Here is a 20350-nt window from a genome sequence, read left to right as displayed (position 1 = left end):
GTATTTAGTCAGGTTAGGAAAATAATTAAGGAAGCGGGAGACAAACAGGAAATACTTAGACTCCAGATCCTGAAAGTAGGGCCAAACCACTTGAAAAGAAAATAATCAGTCTGGATATCTGCTGTCTCTGATTGTCACTCTTCAGAGAACGATGGCGGGCAAGTTTGGAAGATCCTTGAGGATCTACCACTTTACTTACCCTCTAAACACTGTCAATAAATTCCTGTCTTTCCTAGAAATCACGTTTGAAGCATTGCTGTTATTTGTTAGGACTTTCTAAATATTCCACTAATAGCTCTTTTCTTTTCCTTTCCCAGAAGAAGAAGAAGAGCAGGTGCCCACTGATGGTGGTACGTCTGCAGAAGCCATGCAAGTTCCACTGGAAGAAGATGATGAACTGGAGGAGGAGGAAATTATTAATGATGAGAATTTCTTGGGTAAGAGACCATTGGATAGTCCCGAAGCTGAAGAAATGCCTGCCATCAAGCGACCACGGCTATTAAGCACTAAAGGGGACACCCTGGACGTAGTGGTATTGGAAGCGCGAGAACCCCTCAGCTCAATAAATACCCAAAAGATTCCGCCAATGCTCTCTCCGGTCCACGTACAGGACAGTACAGACCTGGCCCCTCCATCACCCGAGCCACCGATGTTAGCTCCAGTTGCAAAGTCACAAATGCCAATCACAAAACCATTAGAAACAAAGTCATTTACACCGAAAACAAAGACTAAAACTAGTTCTCCGGGGCAGAAGACTAAATCACCTAAAACTACTCAGTCACCAGCAATGGTCGGAAGTCCTATTCGGTCACCAAAAACTTTATCCAAAGAGAAGAAATCTCCTGGACGCTCTAAGAGCCCCAAAAGCCCCAAGAGTCCCAAGGTGATGACTCATATTCCCCAAGCACCTGTCAGACCGGAAACACCAAATAGGACTCCTTCAGCTATGATAAGTGAAAAACTTAGTAAAGAGACCATTCAGGTAAAACAGATACAGACCCCGCCAGATCCTGGGAAACTCAACAGTGAGAATCAGCCAAAGAAGGCTGTCGTGACGGATAAAACGATCGATGACTCTATCAATGCCGTGATTGCACGGGCTTGCGCCGAACGAGAGCCAGACCCTTTCGAGTTTTCTTCTGGATCGGAATCCGAAGGAGACATTTTTACCAGCCCTAAGAGGATTTCAGGTTCAGAATGCACTACTCCAAAAGCTTCCACCTCCTCCAACAATTTCACTAAGTCAGGGTCCACTCCTCTGCCTCTTTCAGGCGGAACTTCAAGTTCTGACAATTCGTGGACAATGGATGCATCCATTGATGAGGTTGTGCGGAAAGCAAAACTGGGAGCCCCTCCAACTATGCCTCCCAGCTTTCCCTACATCTCTTCTCCTTCGGTCTCTCCTCCCACCCCTGAACCTCTGCACAAGGTGTATGAGGAGAAAACCAAGCTGCCTTCATCTGTGGAAGTCAAAAAGAAGTTGAAAAAGGAACTGAAGACCAAAATGAAGAAGAAGGAGAAGCAGAGAGATAAGGAGAGGGAAAGAGACAAAAGCAAGGAGAAGAGTAAAGAGAAGGACAAAGGAAAAGAGAAAGAGAAAGAGAAGGAGAGCAGCAAGGAAACCAAGTACCCCTGGAAGGAATTCCTTAAAGATGAAGAGCCAGATCCCTATAAGTTTAAAATAAAAGAATTTGAGGATGTCGATCCAAAAGTGAGATTGAAAGATGGAATAATGAGGAAGGAGAGAGAGAAGCATAAAGATAAGAAGAAAGACAGAGACCGAGGCAGAAGGGATAAAGATAAGAGAGACCGGGAGAAGGTTAAAGAGAAGGGGCGGGAGGAGAGGCCCAGAGCGGCCCCTGGGCCCCTGGTGCTGCCCCCAAAGGACGCGCCGCTGCCCTTGTTCAGCCCCGTGGCGTCCGCCAGGGTCCCTGCCGTGTTGCCCGCTCTGTCGTCGGTGCTCCCTGAAAAACTGTTTGAAGAAAAAGAGAAGCCCAAGGAGAAAGAAAGGAAAAAGGACAAAAAGGAGAAGAAGAAAAAGAAGGAGAAAGAGAAGGAGAAGGAGAAGAAAGACAAGGAAAGGGAGAGAGAAAAGAGGGAGAGAGAGAAGAGAGAAAAAGAAAAGGACAAGCACAGGCATGAAAAAGTAAGCACCTTGCTGTGTCCAGCGCTGTCCAGACCCAGTCAGGCTGAAAAATGCAGGTAGACAAAGCCCGTGGTCCTGTCTGTGTTCTGGATGTGCACTGCCCGTAAGGAAACGGGAAGATACTTGTAATGTGGTGATGAGGTTTAATTTTAATTCTAAGACCCACAGACTTGTAATCAAGCCCCCTCCGTGCTAAAAAATGTTACAAACTCATAGCCCAAGAGGAATCTAATCTCAGACCGTAAACCCTCTAGTAAGCAGACAGACTAACTAGTCTCTAGTGGTTTAAAAACACCTGTCACCTTAAACTGTAAATAATATTTGTGTAATTATCAAGTGTACGGCACACTGCTTTGTGCCCAAATTATTAGATACCCCAAAAAAGACAGCATCCATTTTACTCAGGGCATGCAGAACTGTGGCACTATTTTCCGAGGACAGCTAGGCCTGTGGAGTCCCTCCTGGAGGATTCGTGTCCCTTTTTGGTGAGCCGTGTCTGTAAGTGTTTAAGGTTATGACTGTCTCCTCCTTTCTGTAGCGTCTCTTATCCTTCTATTTTCTGCTTTAATAAGATTAGGACATGTTTCCGAGTATCTAGGCTCATCGGGCTGCCTGGCCGGTGGGCAGAAAATAATTCCAAGTATTTTACAATGTAAGTAAATCAGGCTCCCATAAAGTCAGCCAAGAAAACTGATCTATATCCCGCAGTTTTGTAAAAACGGGGACCCCAAGCCTTGGGGCCCAGGATGTGACCTCTGCTTTTATGGCTTTGCTCTTCTGTTCATGGTTCCTTGGATTACAGTGGTCGACAGGTTGGTTTGAACATTTCTTTTAAACTTTCTGAAAAAGTGTCTAAGTATTCATAGTGTCATACACACAGATTCTCAGAGACCCTTTCCCTGCCCTTCTAGAAGCAACCCTCTTGGAGCCTGGCCGGAAAATAACACACAGTCATTTTTTTTCCACATAATAAAATAAGATGTATTTGACCCACGGCGGATCTATGACCAGTACTTTTGCAATATTTCAAATTTTAGACTTACCTAGAAAACTCAGTTTGGCTGACAAGCAGTAATGGCAACTCTCACATTTTTCTGCCTAACTTTATGCTTTTTCTGTCCCCCTTGGCTGTTCCAAAATATAACAAAGTAGAATGGAAATCCTGGTATTAATAACTAAACATCCGCAAATTAACAAGACACAGAACTCCAGCTCTTGTTTCCATTTTAAAAATCATCTTACTCTTCTGTTATGTTTATGTGGCACCTGGCACTTCCACGTACCTTATTTTCTCCTTCTAATACACCTGTGCCTGAGGTCCAGCAGGTACTGTTACCAACATTTGTGGATGAGGAAGTGAGTGTGAGAGGGTGAGTTGTCCAAGATCAAGGTCACACAACCAGCAAAAGCCAGGTCACTGACACGGAAATACTCTTCACGGTTTCGAACCATTGACTGCTGGAGATCGTGCCTGGCAGCAATTATCACTTCCCCATCATACACCTACCACCTTGGCTGCCGAGCCTTCAGTAGATCAACAGGGTACTGTTGCTTTCATCACCATCTTAACTTAGGAGAGCCAATGGGTTTGTTTCAACAGCCATTATGAATTTGAGTAAAGCCCATCAGATTAGATTTGTAACAGCAGTCCTCACCTTTCTGCAGCTTCTACCTGGCTTTGGGAAAGAAAAGTTCCTCAGACCACCTTGGTTGGAGGTAAAGGCTTAGTTCCGAGTTGCTAGATTACACCTAACAAGAATACAAGTCCTTGTATCACGTCTCATGGGTTATGGCTCAGATGAATGACAAAAGATAAAAATTTATAAAAGTTAGCTATCTTTTAAGGTCTTCAAAAAGAATAAACAGCATTGTCTCTAGAATTATACCTGAGTTCACATCCTGACTTTTTTTAGCTGTATGACACTGGGCAAATTACTTTAGTGAGTAATGAATGAGATTACATCTGAGACGTGCTCGGTACTGTATTTGGCACGTAAGTAAATGCCCAGTGAATGCAGATCATGCTGAGGATGGAGGCAAGTGTTGTTATTTCATTTTGAATCAACCCGTAACATGTAGAAACCTAGAGTCTGCTACTTCATTAGACCGGACTAGCTAACTTAGGTATGACAGAGGGCATCAGCTATGCTTAGCAGTTTTGAAAAATTTCTCTTTCCTTGGCATTCTTTTAAAGTTTAGCTCTTTATGGAGAGAGGAGAGGATAAAAGCCAGTGCAGCCTAGGCAGATGCCACTGACAAGGTGTAGAAATTGAGATATTAACGTAAACCTTGACTTCTCCTCTTTCAACTCTCCACTTATTCCTCCCCGAGGATCAAGCCATATGAGTAAATGAAAGTATACCTGAAATTGGGTTACATAGGGCTTCAGAAGTCCCTTACATATCCACAAATCAAAATAAGGTACATCTCAGCTGCCCCGAGAAAATGTCTTTTGTCACAAAAATGAGGGCCATGGTGTCCTTCTTCCTTCTCATCCTGACCAGCTCACAGGAGCAATTCTCACAGACATTGACCCAGACCAGTGAGCAAGGGCAGTGTTTTAATGAAAAAAAAATCTCCCCATATTTATTTAACCTGCCTATAAAGTTTTTACCAGCCACACCCACATTCATCAATACAAGAACCAAAAAAGATACCATTAGTTAGGTGGGGATCTGCATGGTATGTTGAAGGAGCCTTGGGCTCTGGAATCCAGCAAATCTGAGTTAGGATCCAGGGCATTTTTTTAGTTTCTTTACTCCTTAGGCACGCCATCTTTAAAGTAGGGATATGGTGACACTCACTGAAAAGTAGGAAACACTAATAGTTAATATTTATTGAGTAATTACTATATGCTAAACACCATGTAAACACTATGTGTAAGTTTAATTTCTTACCACAACTCTGTAAGGTAGATACCGTAATTGTATCACTTTAAGATGAGAAACTAAGGCTTGGAGAAATTAATAATGTTGCCCACAATCACACACCTTGGAAGTGATTGAACAGGAGCCACGATTTCAACCCAGGCTGTCAGGTGCTATCATTGATGTTTCTTAACCACTACACTTGCCTACATTAAATAAAAATGGATTAATTGAAATAACGTATGCAAGGCACCTGGCTTAGTAGGTGCATCATCGGGAGGAAAAATCATTTTTCTGGTAGTGGTAATAATCCACAGTGTAGTGACTTATGCACAATTTGTGGTCCCCTTTTTGTGCAGTAATATGCACTAGTCAAGGTTAGGAGTCTGATCTTTTAAATAGAAGCAAACTAACTTTTTATGGACCACATACTAAGAGCAATTATGCTGAGCAGTCGCAAACGTGACATGATAGATTGAGCAGCGAGAAACCTAGCAGTACCTTTCAGATCAGTTACAATTTCCCATTTGTGCTTGTGTCAGTTGGTGTATGTACCACATGACTTAATTTATCAACGGTGGGTTTATGAAGTTTAGCTGAATGTTACAGGACTACTTTAATTCAAATTGACTCGATATTTTAAGTGATTTTTGGAAGGAGGATTGCTGTGAAAAAATTAAATAAGAAAATGTCTCATTATTTGTTAGTGGAATTGAACAGTTAGTTGTCCATATAACCCAATACAGGACGTAAACCAAAATCTACCTGTCAGATTTGGAGATGTGTTTTCATGCTCTTGAGTACAATCTGAGAAGGCGTGGTAGAGTGTCATCTCAAAAATGATGATGTCACAAACCTGCGAAGAAATAGGCCCAGTGCTGGCCCAGGAAGATCATGGGCTTTGGCAATCCGACTGACCTGGATCTAAATTCCAGCTCTACCACTTCCTAGTTTTTCACCAGCCTCTTCGTACCTCTCTGACCCTCTGCTCCCTTCCGTCTGTCTCCTTCCCATTCAATACTGGGAAGAGACAGCATCATCATAAAGTATGGGTTACCTCTGCTTTAAAAGAATAGTTTCATACCTTCTCCAAGAATAGTTTGGCTTATAGAGGCCTTCTCTTGTACCCTCTCATGGAAAACTCTAAGTGAAGACCAGTTGGTGTCATTTAAGATGACTCTCCAGATTTCCTTACAACTAACCAATTATATTGATGATCAGCCCACAGATAATTAAGATTTGTTTGTGATGGAAAGGTCTTAAATTCTATAAAGGATTCCCCAATTTTTATCCTATTGATTGATGAATGTTATTTTGAGCTAACATCCGCTATTGGATGAACTAACCCGGATAGTAAATGATAGTAGCAGCTGCTGCTTAGTGAGTGCATACAGGCACCAGACCTGGCCAGAATTCGATTAATTAATCCTCCCCAACAGCTCGGAGGGTTTGGTGCTGATGCCGCTGTTTTGAGTTGAAAAACTTCGGAGAAAGGTCAAGTAGCTTGCTGTAGCTGGTGGGTGGAGGAGCTGGGACTGGCCGCAGGTCTCTCTTAGTGAAGCCTGTGTTCTTTGTCACCCAAAATGGCCTTCTCAGCCAGTCACCTCAGACAGAGCTGATGTGAGGATAAACACGGATTCACACTCGGGAGTAAGGTGAACATCATGATTTTAGAAAATGGTAGTCCCTGAAGAGACCTTAGAGAGCTCCTCTTCAGCCACCATATTTCAAAGAACGGACAATGGCAGTCCTCTGCATTTTAATGACTTAAGTTATCAGAACAATTAAAATGTTTCACGTTTCTTTAATCTACCCCAAATCCCTTTACATTTGTCCTCAAATAATCTTTTATTGAACTTAAACAGTTTGTTCTTTAGAGAATGACAGATAGTTGTACTGGTTTGTGCCTTTAACAAAAAGGTTGTCATTGTTTTTCCATCTGTTTGGAGTAAAATACTCTCATTTCCAGTCTTTTCTCATCAGCTCTCATAATTAATTAGTGAAATGAAGGGTTTTCAGTCAATACAATAGCCCGGTAAAAAGTGGGAGATACTCTCTTCCTGTTTTTTGTAACTGTTCCAAGAGGAAACCAGTAACTTAACGTTTACAAACATGAGTGTGTTTGAATTTGTAGACATTTACCAGGGGCCATCTTCAAGTCTCCATGTGAATGAACTTGAGCGCTTAGTGAAAGCCTGCGTTCTGTTTCACTTGCCCTTGCTGGATTCCACTTGTCATACTTGACCACACCATAGAACTTCTTCTGTCTTTTTAATGTCTTAAACAGTTTATCAGTTTTTAGACTATGTTTCTAAACTGAATTAATGTAAAGACCTTAATTGCTAAGAAAGACAACAAGGTACTCACTGGTCATCATAATTCCGCATCCAAAATGTTAGCTTATTAAAATTAGCTCTTCATCAGTACTATTTCTGGGGTATTTTGATGACCCATTAGCATAGATGGGAATCTGAACTAGCATTCGCTGAACTTGCTGCCACCCTATCTAGCACACTTTTTTTTTTTTTAATGAAAGAAGTTTAACATTAAAAAAATAGAAAATAAAAACTTGGCCAGATTATATTGACAAAGCTGCCCATTACCTTTGCAGAAAGTCCCTGTCAGAAGATAAACTTTAAAGCTGGAATGCATGAAAGAGTTCCAAGATAGAATTTAAATTTAAACTGATTCTTTATAGATAAGCTTTTTAAAAATCCACCTCTTTGCTTCAAGTCAGGATTTTAAAAATAAATTTCCCCTTTAAATCTCTTGAGCGATTTTCATTTTTTGCAAGGCCGCACTGCTGGTGTCCTGGAAAAATGGAGAGTTAGAGCTTTATCAGTTGGTGCCCTGAGGTATGTGGCAAAGAAGCTAAATCCTTGAAGATTAGCAAAAAAAATGCAGCACATGGCAATAAGGGGCTTATATGACTACTAGTATTAGTTCAGGTGAAAGCAGTATTGCTTATACATAAAACTGGACAAATCCACTGACAATGTATTTTTAGTTAGCTACAAAGGAGTCTTCTATTACTGGACTTTGCTCTTTGGTGGATTGGGAAGCTTAGTAATCCACTGTAAATGCTCTGCGTGCCCCAATTCTCAGCTCACTCTCAAGTGCAGTGCTTTTATTTTAACCCTTAGAAGCTCATGTTGTCCCCAGAGTTTGGCTTCATGCCATTAAAAGATGGCCTTAGTCATATGGGTTAAGTAATTCAAATAATTGTCAGTTAGTTTATTGACTTCTGGGAAAGACACATGAGAAATCACTTTGTGAATGCAGGACATGTCTTTGTTTTTATTTTAGTAGGCGTTTGGATAAAGTTAATGTAAATGGAAGTCTGGTAAGAAATTTTAGTTTAGAGATGGTGTTTTCTGTATCTGTATTATTAGTATCCTCATTAATCTTTTTTTATACTTGCTTGAATATTATCTTTAGGTTAAATCCTATTTAGCTTCTTTAAGAATGAAACTAAGGTTTTAAGTGTTTGTAGGGAAGGTTACAGTCCTGGTTTGCCTAGGACAGTCCCAGTTTACACACTTTTGTGGTGTAAATAGCTCCCACTTTTACTCTCAAAGGTGTCTCTGGATAATATGGTCACCCTAATTTTACCCTAAGGTAAAATTTGGAGCTGAGGTAACAGGTTCTGAAGCATTCATTAATTCCACAAGTTTACAAAATATCTTTTGTCTTCAGGGCACATCCACATACCATTTTTAATTGGACTTACAAAATGTATCTCAATTTTTGTTTGCTTATTTTTTTACATATCGTATCATTTAACTTTTTAAAGTAGTAGGACATAAATAAACCATGTCTTGATTCTTTTATCCTGACGAGGTACTCAAGAGGACATCAAAACCCCAGCCAGTTCAGTTGAATGGAGGTGAGGCCAAAGTCAATCACTATTTCCATATGAACTAGTGAGCCTTACATAGAGAAAAAGTATTTTACAACCAATGCTAGGGGCACGTGAGTCCTCAGTCAGTTAAGAATCCGACTCTTGATTTTGGCTCAGGTCTTGATCTCAGGGTCGTGAGATTGAGCCTCATGTCGGGCTCTGCGCTGGGCATGGAGCCTACTTAAGACTCTCTCTCTCCTTCTCCCTCTGCCCCTCACCTCCGCTGCCCCCCTCTCTCGGCCTCTCTAAAAAACAACAACCAACCCTAGCCATCTCACAAATATATGTCATTTATCATAAAAGACATTTACACAGAAAGTGAATAAACAGCTCCACGTGAGACCCCAGCATTACCAGAACAAAGGACTCAGCAGCATGGTAGAGGTAAGGGTGAATTTAGTGTCAGGAGACCTACAGGTAGATCATTTACTTACTTAACTTTTTCACTCTGGGCAAACCACTTAATCTTTCTGGTCCCCAATACTTGGGGATGATAATACCTTCCACACCCAACTTAGCACAGAGTTCAAAGAGCAAATTGGATCATGTATATGGAACACACTTTGTGCTATGCAAGTGTGAGTTATAATTATTGTGTAGTGTGGTAATAGAAATGAAGCAAATGACGATGAGAAGCATAATAATAGTAAAGATATTTTTCAAGGTAAAGCAGCTTTATTTTTAAATAAAGCTTAAAAAAAGGTTAAGTGCTTTAATAATAGTATTGCAGGCTGAAGGAATGTGGAATATTACTCATCATTTATGATCATATGGCCCTAAAGTTTTTTAGAATTAAAAAAATATAGGAACTTTATATAATTTTCCATTCTCTGAAACAAAACAACTGAATCCAATCCTAGTTTTGCTGTTTGTGTGACCTTAGAACAGAAAAAGGAAAAGGAAAAATGATTGCTTCATATATGATCAGTTTCCCTGTTAAACAGAAACCCTAATGCCTACCCCACATGTTTGTTAAAAAACCTATATGAGAACATCTGAAAAATATCCAACCACAGTGCCTGGCATGTAGTAAGTTGTTTAAAATGTTTGTTTGTTTTGGATATATTTGTCTGTTCTCCCACAGATAATACAGAAAGGTGAGAAAAATAGAGAAATCTTAATAGTTTACAAAATAGACCAAACCATTGGTTTTCAGATTTGGTTAGATCTGGAACTCTCTGTTAAAAAAGGAGTGGGTGGAAGTGGATGCAAACCCTAGCTAGTTGTCCATGGATCTTGCTCTGACCACACCCCAGTGGCCCCTGGTCCCCTAGGGCCTTAAGGAGAACCACTGGACATGCTGTCCAAAGAACTGGGCAAATGGAGGAGACATGTGCCAAAAGTGAGAACATTTGGAGGAGCAGGTTTTTGTGGGGAAGTTGATAAGTTAAAGTTTAGATGTGGTGAGATGAAACACAGGAAATTGTGTTCAAAATGTTTAGTAGGCAATATTCTATTTTGGTCTTAGCTTCAATCAGTGCTAGTCTAGAGACGGAGATTTTGAAGACATGACATATTGTAAAAACCTTCGATTAAAACCATGAACATGGATGAGCTCACTGAAGAAAGTGTCAAGGGACAAGGGGAGGGGGCCAAATAAGATCAGGCAAAGGCAGAGGACCTAGTAGAGGAGAAGGAAGGAGTATGATAAGATCCCCAGTGGAAAATATACCAAGATGTCAGGAAACGGTTGGTGTCTGAGGAGAGTGGTTTCAGTGACCTGCTTGGGGGAGAAAGTAGATTGGAGTGGGTTGAGGAATGAGTAAGTGAAGAAGGAGACAAAGATGTGAGACTGAAAAATATAAGAGGTTGTCAGGGAGAGGCTGAAGGGCAGGCAGGTTTTTTAAGATAGTTGAGCACATTTAAAAGCTAGCGGAAAATTGTGGAACTGCGAAGTTGAAGATGCCTATGGGAGAAGGAAGTTTCCTCAAGATACCAGAGGAGACGGACTCTAGTATAGTTGTTGATGCAGAGAAGTCTGTAGGTCTGTAGGGGCTGAAGAAGCTCTCCTGCCTGGTGGCCTCAATGTTTTTTTCCTGTGGAGCCTGAGGAGCAAAAGAGGAAAGGAAATCACGGGAGACAGGTCTGGAAAGAGGTAAGGGTTTGAAATCCTCACTTCAGATACCTTCTTTCACTGCACTTAGGATATGTCAGCCCCCGTGATAGGCCCTGCGAAGCAGCAATAAGCAAAACCGATATGGTCTCTGCCCTCACCTCGCTGAGCTGTAATCCAAATAAACAGCATTGAAGGCATAGGCGGAACTCGAGGTTCTGATGGTAGACTTTTATGTGGTCTTGAAAATTTCCTTTGGAATTACACGGTGCCCTTGAGGATGATTTCAGATTGGTCCTGGACAGATGGCGAAATAACCAAGAGGCAGAGAGTTGAGGGTGCTTGAATTGTTAACTCTGTAAGTATTCGAGTGCCTCCTGCGTGCGGGCACTGTTCAAGGGAATGGTCGAAACCACAGGTCTTGATGTGACGATGGATTAAAAAAAAAAAAAAAACCCAGGGAGATAGTTAAAAACATATGAAAAAATAGTAAATTTGATCGATGTGCAATACAGTAATTAGACGATTGAGGATTATGTTATAGATTCATTCCCCTTTAGAACTACCACACTGTCCTGTTAGGATTTAATTCTTGGGCTTGAAATGTGTAAGTCAGTGGTTTGCAACTAGTTATCACAGGGACTAGCAGGGTACTGTTGGCAGGTGGCAGGACCCCAAGACAAGGGATGTTGAACAGCTCGCAGTGCCTCCACCTTTCCGTTCAACGAAGAACTGTCCCACCAAAAATCCCAAACACCTGTGGAAAAACTCTGATATAGATGATAATGTGAGCTACAGAGCTTTTGTTCAATTTGTTCATTCAAAACATCATACCATAGGATCTTCACACCAACACATGTGAAGAACCCCTTTAAAATCACCCTTGATTTGTGTGTTCCCGTTCTGACCGTTGGCTCAAATATTTGTGAAGATCTTCAGCCTATTCAGCAGCTATCGCCTTCACTACAAATCCTTCTAAAAACCTCTGTTTTTCTTTTACAGTATTTCAGATCTGTTGACCACTAGCCAAAAAAAGAGCAGTTTAATGCTGCAATTATACTTGGTATTACCGTTTTCTTGTATGGTAATGCAAACTTAGGATGAGTTTCATGTTTTTCAAGTTCCATAAAGAGATACATTTTATCTTACAGATGCAGATATCACTGCATTTTTTTTCTATTTACTTGAAGTCTGGCAATTATTTAAATGTTCCCCAAATGTTCACCAGACTAGATGAGTTTTTGTGTAAAAATGCTAACAATAAAATCCAAGAAATTAACCAGAACTAAGAAAATGCAGAAATATTTCCCATCACTTACATGAAATAATTCAAGTTTGTAGAATTTCTCATGAAGCCAGAGAGCCTGCAATTTTTGAGAAACAGAATCAAAATAACCCTGATTGTCCTTGCAACTCACATTTTAGCCACATTTGAGGCTTACACTGGCTTATCAGGCTCGTGGAGATGAGGAAGTAGGACAAGAGGTAGGAGGAATTTTGTTGAAAATGCATTTAACTCTAATGTAATAACTTCAACAGATCAAAGTGGAGCCAGTTGTCCCAGCCCCAAGTCCGGTTATTCCCCGATTGACTCTCAGAGTTGGTGCTGGCCAAGACAAGATGTAAGTAGAAACGTTTTCAATTAGAGTGAAATAAACTGAACTTAACCTTCTCTGCTCTTTCCTAATGGGTTTAGAACTCTAACCTCTTCCAGGTACAAACACGGAGGGTCAAGCTTTACTTTGGGAATTCTTCATTTTCAAATTGTATCGGTTTCTTCCTCAGAGGAAATGCTTATTGCTTTATTTGACATACAGGATCCCTTCTTTCTTGTTCTCTGTTTTTTAAAGACATGACACTGTGTCTGCGTAATTCTTAAGGTCCTGGTTATGAAAAGGAAGAAACTATATATTGAGTGAACTAACTGCCATATTCCGCCCAGGTGGGTGCAATGTTATACCTTCTCAAGTATGTCTTCTCTACCCACCATGACAAAGAACGGAGATTCTCATGGTTTTATTCTGAAATAAATATACCTGTATATTCCGAAATAAGTATGCCTATAGATGAATTTATACCTGAAAACAAAGATACTGCCCAAGGCTTGGTGAAACAGTATATAATAGTAACAACTGAAGTCTTAATTACCAGCTTGTTTGCTTGTTTGCTGAAGAGAAGACTAGAAATGTGAACCCCGTGTTCACTGTCCATCTTAATTTTCACAGAATCACAGCCCACCCTTCTTTTAAAGTAAATTAGTCGGCTTTGTTTCTTTTATTCATTTTTGGGATATGAATTAAATACTCTTACATGATTTTAATAAGGTGGTAAAACATTTATTTTTGTAAATTATATTAAAAATCATTCTTCTTGTTGTAAAAATCATACTGTTTATCATTTAAATGAATTCCACAAGCTAGAAGTACTAGTTTACACCTTATTTTTCACCAGTAAGCCTGAAAATGGATTCGTTTACATTGAAACAATCAAAGATTGTGTAGAAAATGGGCTTCAAGGGCATTGAATTTTCATTCAGTTTTTAGCCATAATAATGAAAGTAGGAGCCATGCACTTACATAGTGGGTAGAGTAGACAACAGAAAATATGCTTTGTGTTCTCAGTGGTTCATTCCATCTTAAAAGTTTGTATTTTATGCTGTTGCTTGTGTGAATTCCAAACATAACGCAATGAAAAGGCCCAATATCATTATGAGGAATGATGTTGTACAGGCAAACATGGTCTTCCAGGAAAATGTATGTGCTTCTGAAGAGTGAAAGAAGAAGAAGAAAATCCAGATAGTTCATCCTTTTCTCACCTAAATTATCCACATAATTTCCACATTGCTCTTTTTGGTTATATCAATAGATACCTAGACAGTGGGTGGTAGTGTTACTGACAAGCTTAGACAGTGTTAACAAAAATACTGTAGATTCAGCTCTTCTTTAACCAGATGCTGGTTTACCCCATGCCCTCTATTTTACCTACAAAAATGTGAATAATGTCCTCCTCTGTCAACCAGTAGAAGGCTGATTACCAGGGAGACCCAGCCAGAGTAACTATTGATATTATCTTTTTGGAAATTCTGTACTTGGGCTCATTCCTCTCACGGGAAGATATTCTTATATATCATTCAACAAATACTTTTCTCTTATTAGTTCACATTTATGACTATTTTCTCAGTAACTCATCATTACTTAATCTTTACTTCCACAAAAGAGTTTGGTTTGCTTGGGGTGCTTGGGTGGCTCAGTCGTTAAGTGTCTGCCTTCGGCTGAGGTCATAATCCCAGGGTCCTGGGATCGAGCCCCGCATCGGGCTCCCTGCTCAGCCAGGAGCCTGCTTCTCCCTCTCCCGCTCCCCCTGCTTGTGTTCCCTCTCTAGCTGTCTCTCTCTGTGTGTCAAATAAATAAATAAAATCTAAAAAAAAAAAAAAAAATTTGGCTTGCTCATTCCCTTTAGAGAAATAAGGTCCATGAAAAGACTTTGATGATAATATTCCTCTCATGCACCCTTAAGCATCTTTCATTCATTCTCTTGACTATTTTTCTCCTCTCAACAAATCACCTAAGATCCTGGGAAACGTGAGAAATAGATCCTGTTATCCTGGAACAGACTGTCCAGTATTAGGGAAACTATAATACTCAGACACTGTAGACAAATTGCCTGTGAGAGTATAACGTTATATAATATGTGAACTTCCAAACATTTAGGTAAATAACCCCCATGGTATAAGAATCATTAATCACTTGGCCAAAGTCAGACACAAGGGAATACTTATAATAAACAAAGGAATAAATTAAGTGAAATAGATTACATTTTAAATTAAAATAAGAGAAAAAACAGGCCCAAGTCACATAGTAATAGGATTTTATGTAAAATATATCTTAATCAGTAAAGAGCTTTTTTAAAAAAAATCTAAATCAAAGATCAGCACACTATGGCCCCTGAGCCAAAATCTATCCCACTGCCAGTTTTTGGATGGCTCTCAAGCCAACAATGGTTGAAAAAAATTAAAAGAAGAATATTTTATGATGACACATGTAAATTATATGAAATTAAAAGTAATCTCTTATTGTTGTAGCATAAGGATACATGGCTTATTCCATGGCAGTAATAATGGAAAAGAGGCGGAAGATTCATATAAATGTGCCTTTACTTAGTTTGTACACACATGGGGCTACAGTACTCTTTTGAAGTGAAATTAATGAGCAGAGATTCAGAAAGGGGGGTCTGAATAGTCCGGGCGAAGAGTTTGTTTATTGCTGAAGAACAGGCAGAGGATAGTCTTTTGAAATTATGGGAAGAAGGAAAAAGCTTTACAGGGTTCAAATTATACCCTCTCATTGGAAGATCTTTAAGACAATATTTAGTTTCTAAATTTTCCTAAATAAAGAAGGTCTTCTGCCCTTGATCCGGGAAAGTACTTTGAGGTTAGACTATTTCCTCTGTTCTCTGATGTTGTTCCTCATAGCAAGACAGAGACACCTTGTTTTTGCCTTCATTTAACATGCCTGGAATCTGTATTCTAAAGGGTCTGTGGGGAGTCCAGTGCCTCCAGCAGATAAGTGTTAGAATTCAAGATGACTTTGCAAGGACCTCAGATTCCTTTGACATGTCCCCCAGGAATGGGTCTCCAGAGTTGCCCTTAGTCAGTAATGAAGATGAAACCAGAATAGTAACCCTGAAATTGTAATCCCCGCCCGTATAAAGTTCGTGAGCAGTACGAGTGGGAAGCACATTTAAGTAAACTGCAAATACCTCAGCCTGGCCTAACTGTCAAGTAGGTCTCAGCTTGCCCAGGAACAGCTTTGCACCTGTGTTGATGAGGATCATGATGTCGCACTTGTACTTGGGGACAAAGAGCAGGGTGAGTAGAGTGTATGTAGATGGGCAAGGGGCAGCACAGCGTGGCCATCTTACTTGTCATCCCGGTCTTTACCGTGGACTGAGTTAGTTTATGTTGAGCAAATTAGGACGAGTGAGCTAACTTACGGCATTCATTTATCCCTTCATTTCTATGAAGAAAATAGAGCAAAGTCATGTGATGGGAGTATCTTGGAAGCTGGGACTGTTAAGACCAGCAGGAAGGACAGGGCAGAACAGGGCCTGCGGCTCTTCTAAGTTTAAATGTGTGTGGCTCCATGTTTAAAGTTCAAAATTCTGTTAAAGGAGCTTCTCATTAAAAGGAAAGATAATTTTAAATATTGGTAAAGTCTTAATAAATCAATAAATGTTGGTAATGTATTAAGAAAAAAATTAAATGTATATAAAGATTGGGGTGGATAATAGCAGCAGGTATGGGATTAGGCAAACACCCCCCCCCCCCCACCTTGCATTTCTCAGATGCCTCTTCCTTGCTGCCCTCTGCCAGTGCTGGGGAGGAAGTCTCTGTCTTTTTTGCCCTTCTCCTTGAGTGGAGCTCTTCCCTGGTGAATCCCCCACCCGTCTGTCAGCTCTATTATTCCGGGTGGTCGATGGGGGTTACTGTGTTGGAGAAATTGTACACTGGTCCCTTTGCCCTCAGGACACTGGTGCCCTTATGCAGTGAGCTCACCAGAGAAGGGATAATTACTTGAGCTCCACCCCTCAGACATCCAGTAATGGTTGGTCATTTTTTCCGATTACTCTCTGATAGTATATTTGATCAAGTGACACAGAATCATTTATGATGCCTTTCAGAGAACAATATTATTATCAATGATAATTCTAAATTTTCTTTTGACAGATTACAGTAGCTTGTCTTTTTATAGATGTAACCCCTTTCCCAAAATATGCAAATTATACTGAGATATTTTTCAGTGACCAGTTTACTGCTGGCAATTATAGTTTTCTTTTTACCAGCGTTTTGGTTTCCACTGTAAACACAGCCCTGAGTGTTTTCAGATTCCTTATGATTCAGGAAACTCTTTCATTGATCAGACCTCTCTTAGCAAAGGTGCTGAAAATTGGATGCTTTCCTTTTTGTGTAAGTAATTCAGTTTTTTGTTGCAGTTTACGGAACTTAGTTATTTCTGGGAGGGGGCTTTTTAATAGTTGGAATTTCTAAATCATATGTACTATGAAAATGGGAGCTAAAAGTTTGCTCGTTAATCTTTAAAAACATAAAGGGTTTAATCTTTAAAAAGAAGATATTTATAGATATTTGTTGTCTTTTTATGATCCAAACTTTCCTCAGTAATGCTTTTTGACAGTACAGCTAGAAAGAAGTAGAGAATAATCATGAGCAATTACAGGAATAATCATTTAAAATATCTTTAAAGAAAATAAGCATTTTACATTTTAAAATGTAGCCAGGTTTAGCTGAAAGACATTTAACAGGGTGAAATGTGTGTTGTGGTTTTTATTGATAAGTTCTTTAGAGAAATAATAGCAACTGATTTTTATCCTACTTTCTGCATTTTCCCTCTTTATGTGAAACGTTGTTTATTCATATATAATTTTTTTCCAGTCTAAACAAATTTATGGCAGCTTAGAGAGAGTACAATAAAGTTATTAGAAAAAAGGAATAGGAAACTAACACCAACAAGAGGAAAAAGAAACAAATGATCGCACATCAGGTAGGATTATGGCTTCCTAGCAAGGAGGGCAAACAGTGAAATACAGTTTTGAAAGGGAAGGTACCTCTGAGTTTCTCAGGAGAGAACAAGTTTTTCAGGGCACCAAATTTAAAAATTTATTTCCATAGGGAACCAGCTGACAAACCCATGTCTTCCATAGCAGCTTTTATAGCAGTTACAAAGACAGTTTTTGTTTATTTCTTGTAGTAATCTCTAATCCCAGTTTATAGCATAGTAGTAACACGCTCAGTGAAGACGAGTCTGTAAAGAATCTTCTCATCTCTAGTTGGAACACTTGTGTTTTCTTTTTGTGTTAATCAAGACTGTTAGTTTCAAGTAACAGAAACCCAAATCAAACTAGCTGAAAGGGACAAAGTAAAAGAGGTTTCTTTGACTTCAGGTGAGGCGGTATCCAGGGTTCAAAACAATATCATTAGGATGCTGCTCACTTTCTTTGACTCCGTTGTGCCATCGTATGGTGGCAACCATGGTCCAAGTCACCCAAGGCTGGGATGGTTCCTAGTGCTCTGCACGCCTGGTTCCCCAGCACCTGTGGTTGCGGAGACACCGACGGAAGGGACAATGGTAGTCACAGAAGGAAAGGAGGACTCTCTTACTAAAGGACGAGGGGCAGGCAGAAATGACTGATCATGTTTTATTTAAGAAAAGGCAGTCATGGGCGCCTGGGTGGCTCAGTTGGTTAAGCGACTGCCTTCGGCTCAGGTCATGATCCTGGAGTCCCTGGATCGAGTCCCGCATCAGGCTCCCTGCTCAGCAAGGAACCTGCTTCTCCCTCTGACCCTCCCCCCTCTCATGTGCTCTCTCTCTTTCGTTCTCTGTCTCAAATAAATAAAGAAATAAAGAAAAGGCAGTCATATTTCATATTTTTATAGAAGCATCCTGAGGAGGCCGAGCAAAACTTGTTGGTTTAAAAAATGATCCTTTAGGGCGCCTGGGTGGCTCAGTCGGCTAACCGTCTGCCTTCAGCTCAGGTCATGATCCCGGGGTTCTGGGATCGAGTCCCGCATCAGGCTCCCTGCTCAGTTGGGACCCTGCCTCTCCCTCTCCCTCTGCCTGCTGCTCCTCCTGCTTATGTGCATGCATGTGCGCACGCTCGCTTGCTTGCTCTCACAAAAATAAATAAATAAAATCTTTTAAAAAAATAAGAAATGACCCTTTAGAAGTAAAGCTCAGGAACATTTCAGAGTCAGACTTAGAAGGCCTTTTGCTTTTCTATTTTTAATTTGTCTCCCTTCCAATAAAACTGTCTGCTTTTGATTAAAAGAAAAAAAAAGATTGAAACATGTTGATAGTTTTGTTTTGCTCTGATAGCTTGTCACTGAGACTAAAACATTTCATAGGTATTTTGCCTATATTAGAAGCCAAATGATAGGAACAAGGATCCCCCCCCCCAAAAAAATCCTAAGAATAACTATATTTTAAAATGTATGGCAAATGACTTATTTGTAATGCTAGTGACAAATGGTAACATTACAAATGATGTTCCCTAGCGGCTGAACAGCTGCTGTATACATTATCCTTGCTACCTTATTAAGTACTTATAAATTCAACAGACCCAAGCCCTTATGTCTCAGCTGCAATTCTGAGGGGAAGCAGGTAGTTAAAATTTTTCCTATTCAGGTCTTTGGCCTTTTTCTGACTTTCACAGACAAGGCGTTCTTGGCCTCCATCTCTGACTCTCTCATTGTTACTGACCTAAACTGATGATGAAATCTCCAAGTTTAATTTCCTCCCCTGGCATGTTGTAGTTTGTTCATTAACACCAAACATGCAGTATGTGTAAGGAAAAAAATAGCATGCTGTCCGGAAAACTGGCTTTAGGTTTGGGGAAATGCTTTTACTACACAGTAAAACAAGTGGAAAGATTATAATCAAAGCATTTCCATCTTACTTGTAAACAATTATAGCCGTTCTTACACGGATGCCACATTAGAAGACTTGGGGAAATTTACTGGATTCCATTCTAATGCAATTAGAGCTAATTTTGTTCTTTAAATGAATAAAAGGTCAGCTAGTAAATCTAGCTTATCTTGAGTCCAGACTTCAATAAATTGTTTTATTTAATTTGTTGTAAAAGATCTTATCCTTAATGGGTCTAGGTCTTATTAGTTCACTTAGGTTTTAAAATATTTATGACCACCTTTTTAGATATGATTTGAATGATAGTTGGAAAGTTTCTCTCTGCAGTGTTATCAAGGCCCAAGATCACTAATTGAGTGAATATAGGAAGGTACTTAAGATTTGTTATCTAGAAAAAGCTGATGTGAACTTCCAGAATTTAAATGTTCTTTAACCTGTGACAGGCAGAGATAATTTAGCTATATCATGGTAACCTTTTGGATACTGTTGGACTATAATTTTCCCTACAGATCAAACTACTCACACTTCCAGTGTTTAAAAAGAATACGTACCTGCTGACGGAAACATGGAGGCACTCCTACCATTACTGACAAGAACATAGACAATTTAAATTATTTACGTTCTCTTAATTTCCTGTCATTTTGTGGGGCCATGATGTTAAAGTACATACATAAAGACTCGAGAGGCATAGTGTAATGTTTCTTCTTCTCTGTACCCCCTCCTGCCCCTGATGTTTAGAAGACGGATAACCATGTCACTGCAGGACTTCTGTGGCTTAGAATCTTGCAGCTTATTTTAAAAATGTGATTGCCGAAGTCTTAACCCATGGGTTGAAGGATATGTCACCATGTGGGACTGAGCCATATCTAAACCTGCTCACCAGCTCCCCGGCTCCCTGCTAGATGCCAGAAAAGCTATGACTCCTCTTCTCGTTTTGACGTCTCC

At 40.0% G+C, this 20350-nt stretch overlaps 1 protein-coding gene across 1 annotated transcript in view; it reads left to right on the top strand.

Moving 5' to 3' along the window:
* Nucleotides 1-20350, top strand: part of TAF3 (TATA-box binding protein associated factor 3) — a 176277-nt gene that overhangs the window by 130282 nt on the left and 25645 nt on the right. The window contains exons 3-4 of the mRNA XM_021696695.1: nucleotides 318-2146; nucleotides 12507-12589. Coding sequence (XP_021552370.1) covers nucleotides 318-2146; nucleotides 12507-12589 — 1912 coding nt within the window. The remainder of the gene's footprint in view (nucleotides 1-317; nucleotides 2147-12506; nucleotides 12590-20350) is intronic.

The sequence above is a fragment of the Neomonachus schauinslandi genome, chromosome 5 (assembly GCF_002201575.2).
Source record: "Neomonachus schauinslandi chromosome 5, ASM220157v2, whole genome shotgun sequence".
Lineage (NCBI taxonomy): Eukaryota > Metazoa > Chordata > Mammalia > Carnivora > Phocidae > Neomonachus > Neomonachus schauinslandi.
This window is presented reverse-complemented; position numbering and strand designations above follow the sequence as displayed.